The sequence below is a fragment of the Apteryx rowi genome, unplaced genomic scaffold (genome assembly GCF_003343035.1).
Source record: "Apteryx rowi isolate R43461 unplaced genomic scaffold, aptRow1 scaffold_254, whole genome shotgun sequence".
Taxonomy (NCBI): Eukaryota; Metazoa; Chordata; class Aves; order Apterygiformes; family Apterygidae; genus Apteryx; species Apteryx rowi.
In genome coordinates, this window is record NW_020448908.1 from 11,401 (window position 1) to 27,843 (window position 16,443).

Here is a 16,443-nt window from a genome sequence, read left to right on the forward strand (position 1 = left end):
CCCCCCCCCGCACCAGCTGCCGCCCCCGGTCAGGGCTGCGGCTCAATGGGGGTTTTGTCGGGGGAGGCAGGTGAGGGAGCGGAGGAAGGGGGGGGCTGGCAGCGCCCCGGCGGGATTAGGGCCCCAAAAGGGGCTGCAGCGCGGCGCCAGCAGCTGGTTTAATCCCCCACGCCGGCCGGTGGCAGCACGGCTGCAGGCAGCTGCCTGCACACGGACAGGGCCTGTGCCCGGCCGGCCGCCGCTGCGCCCAGCTCCCCGCCAGCCCCCATCGCATGGAAAACGGGGCAGCTCCAGCGTGTCCCCCCCATCCCCTGGCAAGGGATCAGGCAGCGGAGAGGCGATTTCGGGGCACCCCGACTTATACCGCTGGCGGCTGCTCCGCAAGGGAGCGAAACGCGGGGAGCAGGCGAGGGGCACCCGGCACGGGGCAGGGACCCAGGCGTCCGGGCTGCGGGGAGGGCGCCTCTGCGGCCCCCCTGGGGGGGGGGAAACGTGTTCCRCACGTGGCCTGCGCCTTCGGCAAACGTTACATCTGATTAAATCCGCAATTAGGGCTCTCGTCGCGGGGCGCTCCGCTGCCGGCCTTGGCCGCCGCGACGGCGATAACGGGCCCGATTAGCATAAAAGAGCGGCTCAGAGCCCGGCCAAGGATGAGGAGGATTAAGCAGCCGGCTTCTTCTGCTAATTAATAATCCACTCGATTAAGAATTGTCAGTCAATATGTCACCAGCGAGAAGCCCGGCCGCGCAGCCGCAGAGCCGGGGCGCTGCCGCACGCCGGCGCGGGACAGGCTGGCGCCCGCGGCTTCGGCCACRTCCCCCAGCATCCTCCTCCTCCTCCTCCGCCCAGGGCCATGGAGCTGGCACACACATGCTCCCCTCCTCCCCCAGTAAGCAACTGGGGTAAACTGGGAGAACCAGCGCACAGGTGCCCGAGCACGCGTGCCTGCAGGACGCTCCAGCCGTGCCGGGTCCCGGGGGACCCCAGCACCCCGAGGGCGCGCTGGGGCAGGCGAGGAGGAGCCGGAGCTGGGACGCCGAGGTCCCTTCCGGAGGCTGGGAGCTGTGTGCAATTGCAGGAGCTGCGCTGCCGGAGCGCCGGCAGCTTTCCGGGGCCTTCCCGCTCCCAGGCGCCCCGGCGGGCTCGTCCCTTCCCGAGAGGCCGGGCGAGGAGCCGGCGCGCGCTCGCAGCCTCCCCTTCGAGGAGCGGCGCTTAGCGCCGACAGCTTCCACAGGGCTTTAATTCTCCAATGATTCTCGGCAGCCGAAGCCGCTGCACCGCGAACAACAAACAAAGCCGGGAGGCGCCGGGTCCAGAGGCGGCGGCGAGCGCAGAAGCGGCGGCACGCTGGGGGGGGACMCGGCCCCGGGGACCCAGCGGGTGGGGGCACGCAGGCACCCCCAAGGCGCAGYGGGCCGCTTGCCGGGAGGCTCCTTGCAGCAGCGTCGCCTCAAAGCTTTGGCAGCCGAAGCACAGCCCTTCCCGGGGACTTGCCCCGAGTTTTTGCACCCCCCTCGCCAGGGAGGGGGATCCACTGGCCGCAGACCTGCTGCTCCAAGCGAGGGACCGCGAGCTGGCTGCARCCGCTCACCGCGAGCATCCACGCAGCCAGGGCTTTGCTAAGCTGGCAGCGCTCCATCTCCCGGGGCCCAGCTGGAGCAACACATGCAATTATTGGGCTCAAGTGTTAACAGCTAAACTTCCTACTGCTGCTACCAATTAGCGGGAGCAGGCGGCTGCCRGGGGCTGCACGCCGCCTTCCTCCGACCCATGGTGGGGCGCTGCCGGGATGCCCCGGTGCCTCTGGAATGCCCGGGTGCTCCCGGGGTGCCCGGCTGCTGCCTTGCCCGCGGCACCGCGCGTCATGTGGGTGAACCGGGGGCTCGGCGCAGCGCTGCRGGTGGCCGCGGCGCTCCTGCCGCTGCAGCCTCCGACTGCTAAAAAGCRAGCGGAGCCTATTTTTGTCTCCTCCCTGACCACGTTTGCTGCTGTGCTTCCATCCCTGGAGGGTTTTAATAACCGCAGATAAGATCCGCAGCCTTTCATTAGGGCTCGGAGCAGCGATGCCCCGGCCTTACGTACAGCGCCAGGCCCTGCAGCGGCACTGGGAGGCGTCGAGCAGGGAGCAAGCGAGCCGGAACCTCCGGATAAACCTCCCCTGGTGCCTTGCAGGTGTCAGAGGGTCCCGCTGCACCAGAGCCAATCCGGCAGCTCAGGGCTTGTCGGGGATGCAGGGAATTTGGGGTGAACGCCTGGAGTGCCAAACTCCAGCCGCCGGGAAGGAGGAGCGGGGAAGCACTGCCGGCGCCGGGGGACTTGTTTCCCGCCTTGCGAGACACCTTTGCATTTTATTCAAAGAAAGAGAGAGAACAGACGCTCGGCAGCGTGTTTGGCCCAGACGCTGTTTCTTCTCTTCTYTTCTCTGCCTTTGCATGGCCTCAGCTCTCATTTCTTGCGGATCAGCAAYGGCCGGGAAGGCGGCTGCTCCATCAAAGCAGCTGAGCTTGCTTCCCCATGGACCCCGTGGCCCAGGGGCAGGGAATGGGGCTGGGGAAAGGTTTCCTGCCTCCCTGCCGGCCCCTCACTGCCGCGAGCCCAAAACGGGGCTGGAGCCTGGCTTTGGGTGCTGGGAACCCATGCGGTGCTGGGAGAGCATTCCTGCGGTGCTGGGGGGCTCCATGCAGGGGCCACGTCCCACAGCGATGGGGAGACGGGACCGAGAGCCGCGCAGAAGCCGGCTTTGCCGGAGGGACGAGGCCACGTTCTGCTGGCGCTTCGCCGGCTCCCATTTATCGCCCCCCCTTCCCGATCTGTCAAAGTCTCTTTAGTCTCCGCGCTTGTGCCGTGGTTTTCCCAGCTAATGGTTTGTTTCTGATCGCTGCGAGTGGCCAAAAGGAACAGATGAGCCCGAGATGGTGATTTATGCCGGGCAGGTTGACGCAGCAACTGTTCARGAGCGCGGCGGCAGCTGTTTCTGCTGCTCCGGCACGGCGGGGGGCTGGAAGCAAATCCCCGGCCGCGGGCGGCTCCGCGGCGGCACCGGGAGCAGGGAGCCGGGCACRGGGGCTCGAGGCCGAGGCGGGATGGGACGGGTGCCCCAGGCCGCGCTGGCCCCCGYGGGACCCCCAGCCTTCGGCCCGCCGGGAGGGAGGGCGTCCGCCTGCGCAGCCCTGCGTGACGGGGACGGCTGTGCCTTCGCCCCGGCATGGACAGGACGCCCCGTGTTTCGGCGTCCGAGCGCRTCCCGTGTTGGCGCACGGGGCCAAACAGCTTCGCACATGCGTCTGGAGGGAGGGAAGGACGGAGGGAAGGACGGAGGGAGGGAGGAAAGCCTTCGCTCGGTGACATGGCGCAGGTCGCCTGGGCTGAGCCGGTCCCTGCGGGCGGGCGGGCGGGCAGCCATCCCAGCGGAGCCGTTCCCGCTTTTCCCTCTGCGAGCTACGGAGCCGCAGCCCAAGCCGCAAGGGACGGGCGTCCTCTGCTGGAAAGGGCCCTGGCGGGCGCTGGGCCCCACGGCGGGCGCTGCCCCGGGCTGGGTGCTGGGGCGGCTCTGCCCCACGGCGGGGCTGGGGGGGGCGGGGGGGGGGGGGGCAGAGGGGGGGGCGCCCGCTTCGCTTCCCAGCAACCGCATGAGACTGGGATTCGATTCAAGGCTCTGCTTAATCYGGACTTTAATCYGCTCTAAACCCCAGCTTTAATCCGTTTAATGCCACCTTTCAGAATGAGGCTCCTGCACGGCGGCTCCGTCCCGCAGAGCYGGGGAGGGCGAGGAGGAGGAGGAGAGGGAGGAAGGCTGGAGGAGGGTGCCAAGGCGGTCGCGGTGCTCAGGATGTGGGGGGGGGAAGCGGCTGGGGCGTTCGGACCTCGCCGCCCCGGGTGCCGCCGGGATGCTCCCCTGCAGCTCGCGCCCRCCAGCCGGAAAAAAGCCTCCCCGTGGCTGACATCTACCGGCGAGAAACGCCGCGGAGCCGGGGGGCTTCCCGCGACGCCCCGACGGGGACCCGCGTGGGGGGGCCGCCTTCGCCGGGCCGCCGGGCCTGCTGTCACCTCACGGCCACCCGGGCTCAGCGAGCCGGGCCGCGGTGGTGGCACTCGGGGCAGATGGATGGGAGCGCGGCCGGCGCGGGGGCAAGCGCCGCGGCGGGGCCTGCTGCACCCAAGCCGGGGCCCGCGGGTCGCACAGGCCCCCCCGGCGGCTCCGGCCCCACGGGGGGAGACGGGGCTGCCGGGAGCGGCGGCGGCGGCAGCGCACGAGGCTCTCGCAGGTGACGCGGAGGTGAGGTGCGCTGTCAGTCACCTAGCAACCTGGCAGCGCTTTGAAACGGCTGCTTTGATACTCCCGTTTGTGGAGAAGAAAGAGAGAAAAGAAGGGGAAAAACACAAAAAAAATCCCCAGGATGGAGCCRGGCGGGCAGCACCGGGCGCCGAGAGGATGCCGGCCTGGCCCTGGCCCCTTCCCGCGCCGCGAGGGGAAGGCTCAAAGCTTTTCCCTGAGCCGTTCCGCCTYGGCTCTGCCCTCGCTCTGATCCCCGCGGGCTCCTTTATCCCTTTTTCCTTCGGATGCCCTGTGGTGCAGCTCTGATGGGGAGACGAACCCTCCGCACGCCGGAGCCGACTGCAAATCCCAGCATGCTGCCCCTGAGCCGAGCGGGCCTGGAGCGCACGGGAGCCCGGCACGGCGAGGGAGGCACCTTGCAGACCCCACCGTGGGAAGGGGCTGCCGCCCCCACCCCCCGTCCCGGGCGCCACACGTGCCTCCGACGCACGCCCGCGCCTCCGAAACCGCGCGCGCGGGAGCAGCGAGGACTGGCCCTCCGCTACGCACGCGCGGCGATGCCCACGCACGCTGCTGCCTGTCAGCACCCTGTGAACGCCCCCGCCGCTCGCCCCGGCCGCGCGCGCCTCCCCCCGCCAGCTCCCCCCGCTCCAAAGCGCCTCTTACTCATCCTCCTGCAAAAGGCCCTCGGCACCGAGCCAGGGTCCCAAAACGGCTCCCGCTCCCTCCTCATCCAGTGCCGTCCAGGAGGAGATGCAGCAAACGGCGCCGGCGCGCTTTGGCCATGCACCCCCCCACCCCACGCACCTATCCTGTGTGGGTAAACGCACCCACAGGCACCGAGCTGAGCACTGCCGTGCTCAGGACACCCATGCCTGCGGGGCGCACGGGGCGACTCTGCCCAGCGCTGGGTGTTGCAGCCTGGCAAGGGGGCACTGCCGGCTCTGGCACCTCCGGGACGGAGCTGGACGCTGCCCCCGGCCCTTACGTTGTGGCTCCCAGCGGCACCCGCTGCCCCCGGCAAAGCCCCTGCCCGAACCCGTCCTCRCCGCGGGGCTGAACGGGGCCTCGGGGGCTACGGGGCCGCTGGCGTCGCTGAGGTTCAAGGAAGCAGCTAAAAAGGGAGACGGAAGCGGGCTGATCCTTGAGCGTAGCAGCGGAAAAAGACGGAAATTGGACTGCGCTCGCCGCGTGGTCCGGCAGCGCGGGCCCGGCGGGGCAGACGGCTGCTGCGCGGGACGGGGAACGGGGGGCGACGCTTTGCTCGGCGGCACCGGGGGGCTGCGGCGGGGGGAGGCCGGGGCGACCGGCACCGGGGAGCCCGGCAGCGGTGAGAGCCCAGAGGGCAGCAGAGGTGCTGCAGCAGGGGAGGGGGGCAGCTGGGCCCCCGGACGCCTGGGCCCTCCTCCCGGCCTCGGTGTGTGCGGGGGCGGGGCGGGATGCAGCGGTAAGGATGGGAAAAGGAAGGTGAGGGGGGAGGCAAATCCCGGGAAGGGTCGGAGCGGGGGAAGCGGGGCAGGGACCCTGCTGCTGCCCCCCCACGGCGGGGCCCGAGGCGGGAGCCGGCGCCGCGCGGGGGGGGGGGGGGGGGGGGTCCCGCCTCCCTCCCCTCTCCTCGGGGGACTCCCCCGCCGCCCGCTCCCATTGGCTGCTTCGTAGCAAGCCCCGCGCCGCCATTGGCCGGCGCCGCCCGGGCGGCTCCGCCCCCTGCCCCGATGTATCCAAGTTCTGCCCCGCTGGATACTTTGTAGCAGCCGCCGGGCGGGGGGGGCCGGAGCCGCCGGCACCGGGCACCGGCACCGGGACCACCCCAGCCCTCCCCCCCTCTCTGTTCCCTCCGATCCCGGCGTGGGAGAGGAACCGGGGGGGAAACGACCCCCCCCCCGCGCCGTGCAGCCGCCGGCCGCTACCGGAGGGGTCCCGCGGCGCTTCCCCCCGCGGCGGCGGGGCGCAGGTAAGGGCTGCGCGGGGCCCGGGGGGGGGGGCGGCGGGAGCGGGGGGGTCCCCGCGGCCCCCACCAGGCCCGGCAGCTCCGCTGAGGCGCCCCGGGACCCCGCCGCAGCCCAGCGGCGGCCGGCCCCTACCTGCCGCCTGCTCAGAGCGGGTGTTTGCGTGACGGCGGAGCCCCCAAACAGCCTCTCCGGGCCCTTCTTTTAAAGGGGGAAAATCCCCGTCTCCAGCTCTTTCTGTCCTTGGGATCCAGGGTGGAGCTGGTGTCTCCAAGGGGTTCAGCACCCAGCACCTCCCCTGCGGGGGGGTCTCCTGGCCACCCAACCCGCCGCTCTGGCCACGAGACGCGGCCGCTTCCCTAGAGGTGCGAGGGGTTGCCGACAGTCCGGCCCTTTCCTCCTGCCGCGATGGAGAGGGCAGCGGTGAAGCCGCTCTCCGAGAAACCGGGAGGCACCGACCCGTCTGTCCTCCTCGACTCGGTGCCCCGGACGCCTGGGTCCCGGCATGGCGTGGAGAGCGGCGCACGTGCTGCGTGCGCCTGTGCCGGGGAGAGGAGGCAAAGGGCTGTTTGCCCCCTTCCTGAGAGACGTCTAAGGRCTAGAGGTCCTAGGGAAGAGGGGACAGGGCTGACCAAGGATTYGGGAAGCACCGAGAGGCTGAAGCTCTTTGGTGGACTGAGCTCTGGGCTGGTGTTTGAGAGCTCCCGCATCTGCTTTCCGGCTGGGCCTCCGTTCCCCGCAGGGGTAAAGCACAGGAGAATGGTGATCTCCTTTAGCAAGCGTTGGGAAACCAGCTGCGAACGAGAGACGGGTTATTCCCTTTAGCGTAAAGGGGAACCGACATCTCTTGCCTCCTTCCCACCTTGCGCTCCTTCTGGCTGGGAGCTTTTGTTTTTGCTCTTGGAGGGGTGTGAAGCAGAAAGTGGCAACTCGCGGGCYGACAACAGGATGTGTTTTTCTGCACCACACCTAATTGGCCTGCGGCGATCACCGCCACGGGAAGCCGTCGAGGGCGAGAGCTCCGCAAAAGGCAAAGCGCGGCTCCCGGCTCCGCCGAGCAAACAGCGTCGTCAGGGGCACGGCCAACGGGCGTTTCGGGAGGTGGTCAGTCTCCAGGCGACTGTCTGGAGAGGACGCGCGAGGGCTCGGCTCCCCGGGCCTGCCCGCAGCACGGTCCTTGCACCTCCCAACGGCGGGGGCAGGACTCGGCCTCGACACGCTGCTGGCCTGTCCCAGGCTGTTAATTCCTTGAGGCATGAACTTGCAGCAGTGCTATGCTTGGGCATTCGAGGGCTTTCAAAGACCAAACTTCTGCATCYGCTGAGATACCAATTCCCTTGGGCTGGTGGGGAAACTGAGGYRTARGGGGGCCCTCCCCGAAGGAGCGCTCGATAAGCTGAAGGCAAGGCTGGGCATAAAACCTGACTTTGCCAACTCCTGCTGGCCAAAGCTCTAGTGGCTTCGGAGCAGACYGAGAGGTTTTTTGGGGGAAGGACTGGAGCCATATAAGTTATTTATTGACTTGAAACACAGCGTGGCTGGAGGCGGGTGGCAGGGATGGGGACCTCACTGCGCTAGGCACAGCAGGACAGTCCCTGTCTGGATTGGAATCTCAGTCYGTGAAATTTTTCCTTGCTCTCGGAGCGGCTTTGTCCCTGCAATGGTCTTCCGACAGCGTAGGAAGCATGTGATGTGCCGCTCAGCCAAGGTCCCCGGCGCTGGGAAGCAGGACGGAGCGAGGCCTGGCCTCTGTTTCCCCTCTCGGCTCTTCACTTCCCCATCGCTCTCTTGAGTCGCTGTCTCCTCCGAGCGAAGGAGAAAGGAAGTTGCTGCAGGGGAGAACAAGCTGTTGATCCCGGCCCGATAAGAAAAGGAGGAAATGGAAGGCGAGACACATGCTCCAAAATAGCTCCGTCCTCCTCCTCCTCCTCACCGCCGCGTGCCAAGGCCAGGCGGCTGCGGCTGGGGTGCCCTGGCTCCCCTCTTCCCAAACCTGGCCAGGAGCAGCTCACACTGCGTGCCGGGAGCCCCGTTCCCACCGCGCGCCTGAAGCCGGCCCTGCGGGCCGAGCTGYGCTGCCGGGCCTCTCTTCCCATGCTCAGGGCTGGCACCAGCGCCAGGAGCCCCCCGCAGCCGCCGGCCCCGTTCCCTGCACGGGCACGTTGGAGTTGCCGGGGCAGAGCTGGGTTCCCAGGCTCTGGTTCAGCTCCGTGTGGGATTTTCACTCCAAGTCGGAGAGTTACCAGCCCCGGCAGGCTTATTGGCGATGCCGGGTTCGTTGCAAAGAAGAAACCCTACCGGCTATTTCGGGCGGCTTCTGGTTTCCACCCCGCCGTGCCTGTTGGCTGCCTGCCGCTCCTAATCGGCTGCGTGCCTGGGTGCGGCGAGGGGCTGGCGGGGCCGGCAGCGGGGGCTGAGCGGCGCTCCCGGCATGTGTACAATGAGCTGGCAAGTCCTCAGCCCTAGCAGCTCTTTGCTCAGGGCTGTCGCGGCTCCGTTAATTCCCCCGTTCTCGGTGCTGAGCGAGGGCGCCGGCAGCCAGCTGGAAGTGCTCTGCGCTCGCCGCTCCGGGGGCACGTGGCCGCRCGGTGGAGGAGAGCCGATGTCATGGGGCTGGTAAAGGCGCTTGCTCCTGGGATGTTCCTGGCTGTAAAGGTGCCAGAATCCCCAAGCACCTTTTATAAGGGATAGTTATTGCTTCCCGCCGAGCCGGGAGGGCGCCCGGAGAGGCCTGGGCTCGCGCCTCCCACCGGTGGGAGAGGTCGGGAGGGCTGGGGAATGTGCAGCCGCTGGAGCTCCCTGCTCCCGTGGCATCCTGGAGGAAAGCTCTTGCAAAAGGCTGGGGAGCCGCTCGGAGCAGAGGGAAAATGAGGGAAAATGAGGCCTGGCAGGGAGAGAGGGGTGAAAGCTGGAGCGGTGGCAGGGAACGGGCTGGTCACCGCAGCCGGCCTGGGTCCGGTCTCCGGCTACGTGCTTGTGCCCGCTCCAGGACTACAACCCTGCTCCGGTAACCCAGCCCGGCAGCAGGCTTTAATTAATTAAACGCTTGTTGGATACTCAGGGCAATGGAAACCGATACGGGAGGGGAGAGCCAGAAAGAGGGCAGGGGAGCAGGATCGCGGTTTCAGCCTCGTGCCGCGCTGGCGAGCCGAGCTGCATGTTTCCACCCAGCCCTTGGTGGCGGTTTCGCACAGGGCCGGGGCAGCAGAGCCCTGCAGCAGCCCCCCAGGGAAACGCACCGGTGCCCTGCGGCGCCACGGGGCCCGGCTCCGGGGCGGGCGGCCGGGCAGCGAGGCGCTTCGCGGAGCGGCGGCAGGGAAGCCGGGGAGCCCTGCTCCGCTTGGCACCCACTTTTCGCCGGCGGGTGCCTCCTCGGTGCCGGGAGCTCTGTGTCAGAGGAGACTTGTTACAGCGCGAGATGGAACCGGGCAAAACACGGGTTGGGAGCACGAGTGCGGGGGCTCGCCGGGGGCACGTTAACACGGCCCTAATGAGGAGGAGGAGGAGGAGGAGGAGGCGCCTCGCCGCCCGAGCTCCGCGGAGCCGTTCCCGTGTGCCGCACGCTTGCTCTGTGCTGACCCATAAATTATTTAAGCGCTTTTGTGTTCCTGCATGAAATATTCATCCTGCTGCCGAGGGAGCTGGGATGGGGGGGGATGCAGGGGGGCGAAGAGCAGCGCACAAAGAAACGCTGCCAGTCACCCGGTAATTGGGACCTGGAAACACGGGAGCAGGAGACACCGGCGCGCAGGAGCGCCGGGGGCCAGCGGCCAGCGGGATGCGAGCACCGGGGGCAGGAGGGGAGGCAGCTCCCGGCGGGAGGCAGGAATAACCACCGCGGCTTTTCTGGCAGGGGGGAGCCGCTCGATCCYGGCCGCCAGCCCTCGGCAGAGCCGCGCAGCCCCCCGCCGACGGAGATGTCGCTGGAACGGGCTCCTCCGCTGTAAATGAGCTCCCAGCACGCGCTTCGGCGCGTCAGCTTTGCCTTGTCACGTTCCAGMGCCACCAGCCCCCAGGTGCTGGCAAGATGACAGGGTTTCATGTTCCCCCTGCAGACAGCAGCTTTAATTGATGCTTTCTAACGAGCAGGATGGATCCCGCTCTGGCTTTACACCAGGAGCGGCGTCGGCTCCTCCGCGAGGGACGGACGGGGGGCTGAAGCCCGCCGGGCCGCGGGTGCTGCCGGGTGTTTGATGAGCTGCTCTCGCTTTGCTGAGCCGCAGCCCTGGCTGCAGGGGCCAAATCCGGACCTGGGGGCAAACACTGCTGAGGGCAGAGGGGAGCCAGGTTGCTCCTGCCAGCGCTGCGTTTGTCCCTCCGCTCCCTTCGCCTCCATCCGAACGGCTCTCGGCCATCCCAGACCCCCCCRAGCGGCAGCAGAAAGCCCGGAGGCAGCAAGCAGCCCTGCAGGCAGGATGCTGCTCGCCGGGTGATGGCTGCTAAGTGCTGGAAGGGGAAGCTCGACACCGAGCTGGCCCCGGAGCACGGATCCGCCTGCTTGCCGTGTCCCCACGACACCTCTGAGTCACGGCAGCACCGCTGCTCCGTGTCGCGGCCGGGCCGAGCCCAGGGAAGTGGCCCCCGGGGCGGCCTGTCGCAATGAGTTTCGGTGCGGCAGAGCATCACCCTTCGCAGTGCACGCCGGGTRTCCGCGGCCGAGCACCGGGCCCCAGCCAGGCCTCACATCACCGCTCCCGGSTGGAAAGCCCTGGCTCCGAGACCTTTGTTCTTCTTGCTAGGATTGGGATTCCTGGAAAATAGGTGGAAAAAAACAAAGGAACGGCGGTGACCGCGCGGGAAGCCTCGGTTCAGGGGCCCCGGCCCCTGGCAGCGCCGCGCTCTTCCGGAGCGGTGACGGACTCATTGCACAACGGCRCTGGGCTGCTCTTTCAGTGGAAGCGGTTGGTTTTTGAGGACGTTTGCATCAAAAAGAAGAAGGAAAGAAAAAACAAGCTCTGAACAGGGCTGGAAACTTCAGCGACAGGAAGGAAATCTGGCGGTTTATTTCGGTGGCGAGCCTGCGCTTTGGGGCAAAGCTGCCTCTTCCGGGCACTGATAAAGGCAGCAGCCCCTCGGCGAACAATGGGGCCACGAGGCGCCGCCGGCCGGCAGGGCCTTTCCCAGCAGGAAAACACTTCATTCCCGTGGAAATCTCCCATTTGGAGTTAAAACAGCGGCATCTCCCCATCAGGAAGAGCRGAGCGCGGCGGGGAGGGTGCTGGGCACGGGGCGAGCAGGAGCGAACGCCCTGGGAGGTGAGCTTTGCTATTCCCGCTTACGTTCCCAGYGCGCTGGAGGAAGAATTAATGAAAACTGGGAGAGAACCAGCTGCAAAAGATCCTGCAGGGGGCAAGAGAGGGAGCAGATTGCATCCCCAGGGTCTGCAGTCTCCCCTGGGGAAAATCCTCCCTCCGTGCCTCAGTTTCCCCCTGTGCCCGCCGCTCATCTCCGCAGCGGCAGGATCGGGCTGCGGGGCGGCGCGATGCTACAAAACGCCCCGGGCCAGGGGCAGGTGCCAGCTGGGAGCTGCGGGCGCGGAGGGCAGCTCGGAGAAGCTGGCATTTCCTATTTTTCGCGGGCTCCGGGGGTGGAGTTTGCACTCGGTTTATGGCTGYGGTTGCCCAACAAAGAGCTCAGGCGTGGGAATTTCTATTCATACGGGCACCGCTCGCTGCAGCGGAGCCCAGGGCACCGGCAAGGCAGGAACGGGGCCCGGCCCYGCCGCCGCCCGCAGAGCATCTCCTAGGGCGCAAACGCAGCGGCAAAGCCCYGCTTCCTCGGGAAGAGCCGGGGGAACGGGCCGGCCGCCCCAGGGCAGAGCACGGTCTCGGTTTACGGCAGTGCACTCGGGATGCACGCGGCACGGTTTATCTGCTGCAGCCAGCCCCGGCGTCTTGCTCGGCCGGCCRGCGGCCACGGCTCCGGGTGCTGGTGTTACGGCTGGTCCCCAGCGCGCGGGGGCTTCTCGGCCTCGGCGTTCCTGAGAAAAAGGTTGAGCACAGGCAGGGAGAGCYGCAGGGCTGGGAAATTCCCTTCTTCTCCAGGGGGGAGAGAAACCTAGGGCAGGGAGAGCTGGGGGGACGTGGCGAGCGGTGCAGAGCCGCCGGCGCCCTCCTGCCCGTCCGTTCCTCCGTGCCCGTCTCTGCCAGCGTCTCCCCTGCGGGTCCATCGGGCAGAAAATGAGCCCGGCCCGCCAGGGAGCTGCCTGCGGCTCTGCAAAAGCCGGCTTTGCTTTGTCATTTCTGTATTATTAAGTGCGAGAACCTCAGCTCAAAGCTCACGCTGGCAAAATCAATGTTTTCACATAGAAGGAAATACTTACAAACCTCGGTGTTTTTCCTAAGGGCTGTAAATAACGCCACATGCGGCAGCTCGCACGGGGCCATTTCCAATGGCTCCATTACCACTCGCTTAATTTATATCCTCGCCCAGCCTCGGCCGCCTTCCCGGCCTCGTGCTCCTTTGCAGGGGCTCGGAGCCGGTGGCCGGGAGCTGCCCGGGCAGCCGGAGCTCAGCTCGGCCCCCTGCGCAGCCGTGGCCGGGCGAAGGCGCCGGCGCCGCTTCGGGGCGTTTGCCGTGTCCGAGCGCGGTGCGGACACGGGGCCGGCGGGGAGCTCGGTGGCTGCAGCCGGCTCGTCCCCTTCCCCGCCCTCTCCGGCGTCCCACCGGCCGGTCCGGTCCGAGAGGGGCTTGCAAAGCCCCCTCCCTCGGGCGGCTGCTCGCGGCTGTCCCCGCGGGCTTGCCTGCGCCGCGGAGGAGCCCTGCTCTCATCTGCAGCCCGAGCGCCTTCGTGGCCRATTTATCGCCATCCATCCGCACCCCAGCAACGTCCTTTAGCTTAAATAGCTCTTCTCCCTTGCCGGTGATGTATTTATAGAGCAATCCCTTCTCCGCTCTCGCTTTCCCAGGCTGACCGCGCCACGTGCAGCTACTTGCATAAGCAACCTGCATCTCCGCCGGTGCAGCCCCGCGCYGGAGCGGGTTGTTATCACGCTGTTCTTACATCGCTGTGATTTGTAGCGCAGCGATTTCCAGGGGCAGGACATATCTCCAGGGCCGGCGGCGCTTTAGTCATTCACATCGGGTTTTAAAGCCATAATGTGCCCAAGCGGATTGATTTGTCTCCGCGAGTCCCGCCCGGGGCCCGTAACTCGGTCTCTAGGTGAGCAGGGCTCGGAGAGCTCTGACCCGCCACGTTTTTCACTCCGAGACAGGCTGCCGAGCGCCGCCGGCGCGCTCCGGCCAGCCCGGGGCGGGCAACGCTTTCGGCTTGGAGGCGGTGGAGCCGGTCGCAGAACCAGTCCGGGCTCCGACGGCGTGGGCGTACCCGGGCGAGCAGAGCGAGAAAAAAGGGCTTTGAAGCAGTTCGGCGCGCGGGCGAGCAGCGGCAGCGCGCCGCTTTGGCGGGTGCCGGAGGAGCGGCGATGCCGGTGGCCGCTGCTGCACGCGGGCGCCCGTGTGCTTCCCAGCCGCGGCGGGTGATTCACGGCCCCCACCTGGGTCGTCCCCGTCTTGCCCTGCAGGAAGTGAGTCAGGTTTTAAGGAAGACGTGTTACAATGATGGGGCAAGAGCCCTTCCTGCATAGGTAGCAGCGCAACGCCGACCGCAGGAGGAAAGGCGGGAGACGGGGCCCGCGCGCCTTTCTAAGGTACGGAGCCTTCTCTTGCCTCTAAAGGCGCATCTGCGTTCAACAGCTTTTTCYCAGAATTCAGGGGAAGGAAGCCAGGAACATCCTACAAATTGTCCCACGAGCGGAGTCTGGGCCTGTGAGCTCGGCTCTTTTCTGCCCTAGCACCCAGGCAGCGCCTCCTTACCCCTTTTGGGCTTGCTGTTAGACCAAGATGCTTTTTCTCCTCGCAGAAGACAGCGTGGGAGGAGAGGAGACAGGGACTGTTCCAGGGCATGGGCTGAACCGTGTGTGTCTCTCTTTCCTCTTGCAGAGATGGACACCTTCAGCACCAAGAGCTTGGCCCTGCAGGCCCAGAAGAAGCTCTTGAGCAAAATGGCTTCCAAGACCATGGTCAACGTCTTCATTGACGACACAAGCAGCGAAATCTTGGACGAGCTCTACCGGGCCACCAAGGAGTACACCCACAACCGCAAAGAGGCCCAGAAGATCATCAAAAACCTCATCAAGATCGTCATGAAGCTGGGCGTGCTGTACCGCAATGGGCAGTTCAGCCCCGAGGAGCTGCTGCTGATGGAGCGCTTCCGCAAGAAGGTGCACACCTTGGCCATGACGGCCGTCAGCTTCCACCAAATAGACTTCACCTTCGACCGCAGGGTCATGTCGGGCGTGCTCACAGAGTGCCGGGACCTGCTGCACCAGGCCGTCAACACCCATCTGACTGCCAAATCCCACTCCCGCATCAACCACGTCTTCAACCACTTTGCGGACTACGAGTTCCTCTCAGCCCTCTACGGGCCGGCCGAGCCCTACCGCAGCCACCTGAAGAGGATCTGCGAGGGGGTTAACAAGATGCTGGAGGAGGACAACATATGAAGCAGCYGGGATGGGGCATCGGCAGCGCCTGCTGCCTGCTGCATCCTCTCACCTGTGGGACCGAGGACAGGACGTAGGCCTCTGTCGGCGCTCGCCAGGCTTTACGTCCTCTTCTCTGTAGTGCTAACTCTCTCGTTTCCTCCTCTTACATAAAGACTGAACTTTTTTACTTTGTCTAACCCTTGCCCAGGGTCTGCAAACCCTCCCCCTGCGCTGGGCTGAGTCCTTTGCAGGCTTCCCTGGGCTCCTGTCCTCCCTGGGCTCCTGCTGTACATTTTGTTTTCYCCCTTGCCCACAAAGTGCTCTTAGCTCCGAGTCCAAGGAACTGGCCGGGAATTGGACTCACTGCATTGAACTCGATTCTAATCCTCCTATGGAAAAAAACAAACCAAAGACTCCCGGTGTGTRACACCTGCAAGGTGAAGCTGAGTAGGGGGGGGTTGCACGGAGGAGCGGTCGTGATATCCTCCCTCCGGAGGGCTGCAGGGCGGCAAAGCCGCGCGGGTGCATTTCGGCGGGTTTCCRGGAGCTCCACGGCACGGTGGGAGCAAAGCGCGCTCCAGGCTTGCGCTGCCCGAGACGGGAAGGGGCTGCTGCACTTTGCAGGCTGGAACGGGCTTTGGCCTCCTGCGAGGCAAGTCCTTGTGCCCGCAGGATCCCCTCTTGCTTGGGTGAGTCCCCTGGGCTGGATGGGTCGCCCAGACGGAGGGAGGTGAATCGACCTGCTCCTTCTTTACGTCCCCAATGCGCCCGGTCATCCAAGACCCACCTGGACCCCCCGCCAGCCTCCTGCGGCCGGTATCGCTGTGACGGCTTAGCTGCGTTCCTTGGGAGCTGTCCAAAGCTGTCCCTAGTGTTTCCTCTGTTTTACGTGTCCCAGACTCAACTATGATTGTTGGTTTTCAGCAAACTCTGTAGCCCTGATGAGTTATTTAAATAAACTCGCCGATGTGGCCTGGGTGCACAATGTGGTTGTTACGTTGACAGTGACAAAAGGAGCGCTGCGGGCRGACGGGCTTTGTCTTTAAAATGAAGATTGAGCTTTGTGGCCTGGAGTTTTTATTTTCCCATAGCTGGATGGGAGCGATATCCCAGCCCCAGCAGAGCCTGCTTCAGCGTCCGATTAGGCTCTCTGAACCTGGTCGCTCTCGGGGAGGACTCACCAGATTAGACTCTTCCTGCATCGCTTCCCCTCCTCTCGGACGCGCRCGAACGCAAGGCGCTGTCCTGCATCCCCACCGGCTGGAGGACAAACAGCCCCGCTGCCTCCGAGCGGCTCCCACAAGAACGCGCGGTGTAAGAGCCTTTAGTTTGCACGTGGGGAAACAGAGGCACCGAGCAAGGCGGAGCTGGGAATAAAACCTGAAATCGAATCAGTGCTCCAGCYGCCAGGCTGCCCCCCCTTCCCCTGACGCGAGGACGAGGACGATCCCCCTTAACCGCTGCCAGCCAGGCTGCCCCCTGCTCCTCGGCACAACCGCCCGGCGCTGCGAYGGCGGGAGGAGACGGTGCGAAACCACGGAGCGAACCCGTAGCAAAGGGCTGGGGGGGYGGCTTTGCTCCCACGCCGGCTCACGGACCCACGCACGCCCTTCTGCAGCAGCGTTCCCGCAGTTCCCTCGCTGCACGACAGCAGCTGGGAAAGCACAGCCCTGGYAGCAGAAGGCAAAGGGCAGTTTTACAGAGTTAAATGCAGGCACGCTGGAGAAGCGTT

General features: G+C 66.3%; 1 protein-coding gene across 2 annotated transcripts; it reads left to right on the plus strand.

The window, feature by feature from the left end:
- The first annotated feature begins 6,016 nt into the window (after positions 1 to 6,016).
- TNFAIP8L1 (TNF alpha induced protein 8 like 1) lies at positions 6,017 to 15,696 on the plus strand. Of its 2 annotated transcripts, none has more exons than XM_026067159.1 (2): positions 6,017 to 6,230; positions 14,167 to 15,696. In XM_026067159.1, exon 2 carries the CDS (start codon positions 14,169 to 14,171, stop codon positions 14,727 to 14,729), a length of 561 nt encoding a protein of 186 aa, XP_025922944.1. In that variant the 5' UTR covers positions 6,017 to 6,230; positions 14,167 to 14,168; the 3' UTR covers positions 14,730 to 15,696. The 2 variants fall into 2 exon arrangements, with proteins under 2 accessions (XP_025922944.1, XP_025922945.1); XM_026067160.1 differs by lacking the exon at positions 6,017 to 6,230 and adding an exon at positions 10,989 to 11,480.
- Positions 15,697 to 16,443: the final 747 nt, after the last annotated feature.

Excerpts from the sequence above, each read along its gene's own strand:
- TNFAIP8L1 (XM_026067159.1), top strand. The coding sequence starts at position 14,169 with ATGGACACCTTCAGCACCAAGAGCTTGGCCCTGCAGGCCCAGAAGAAG.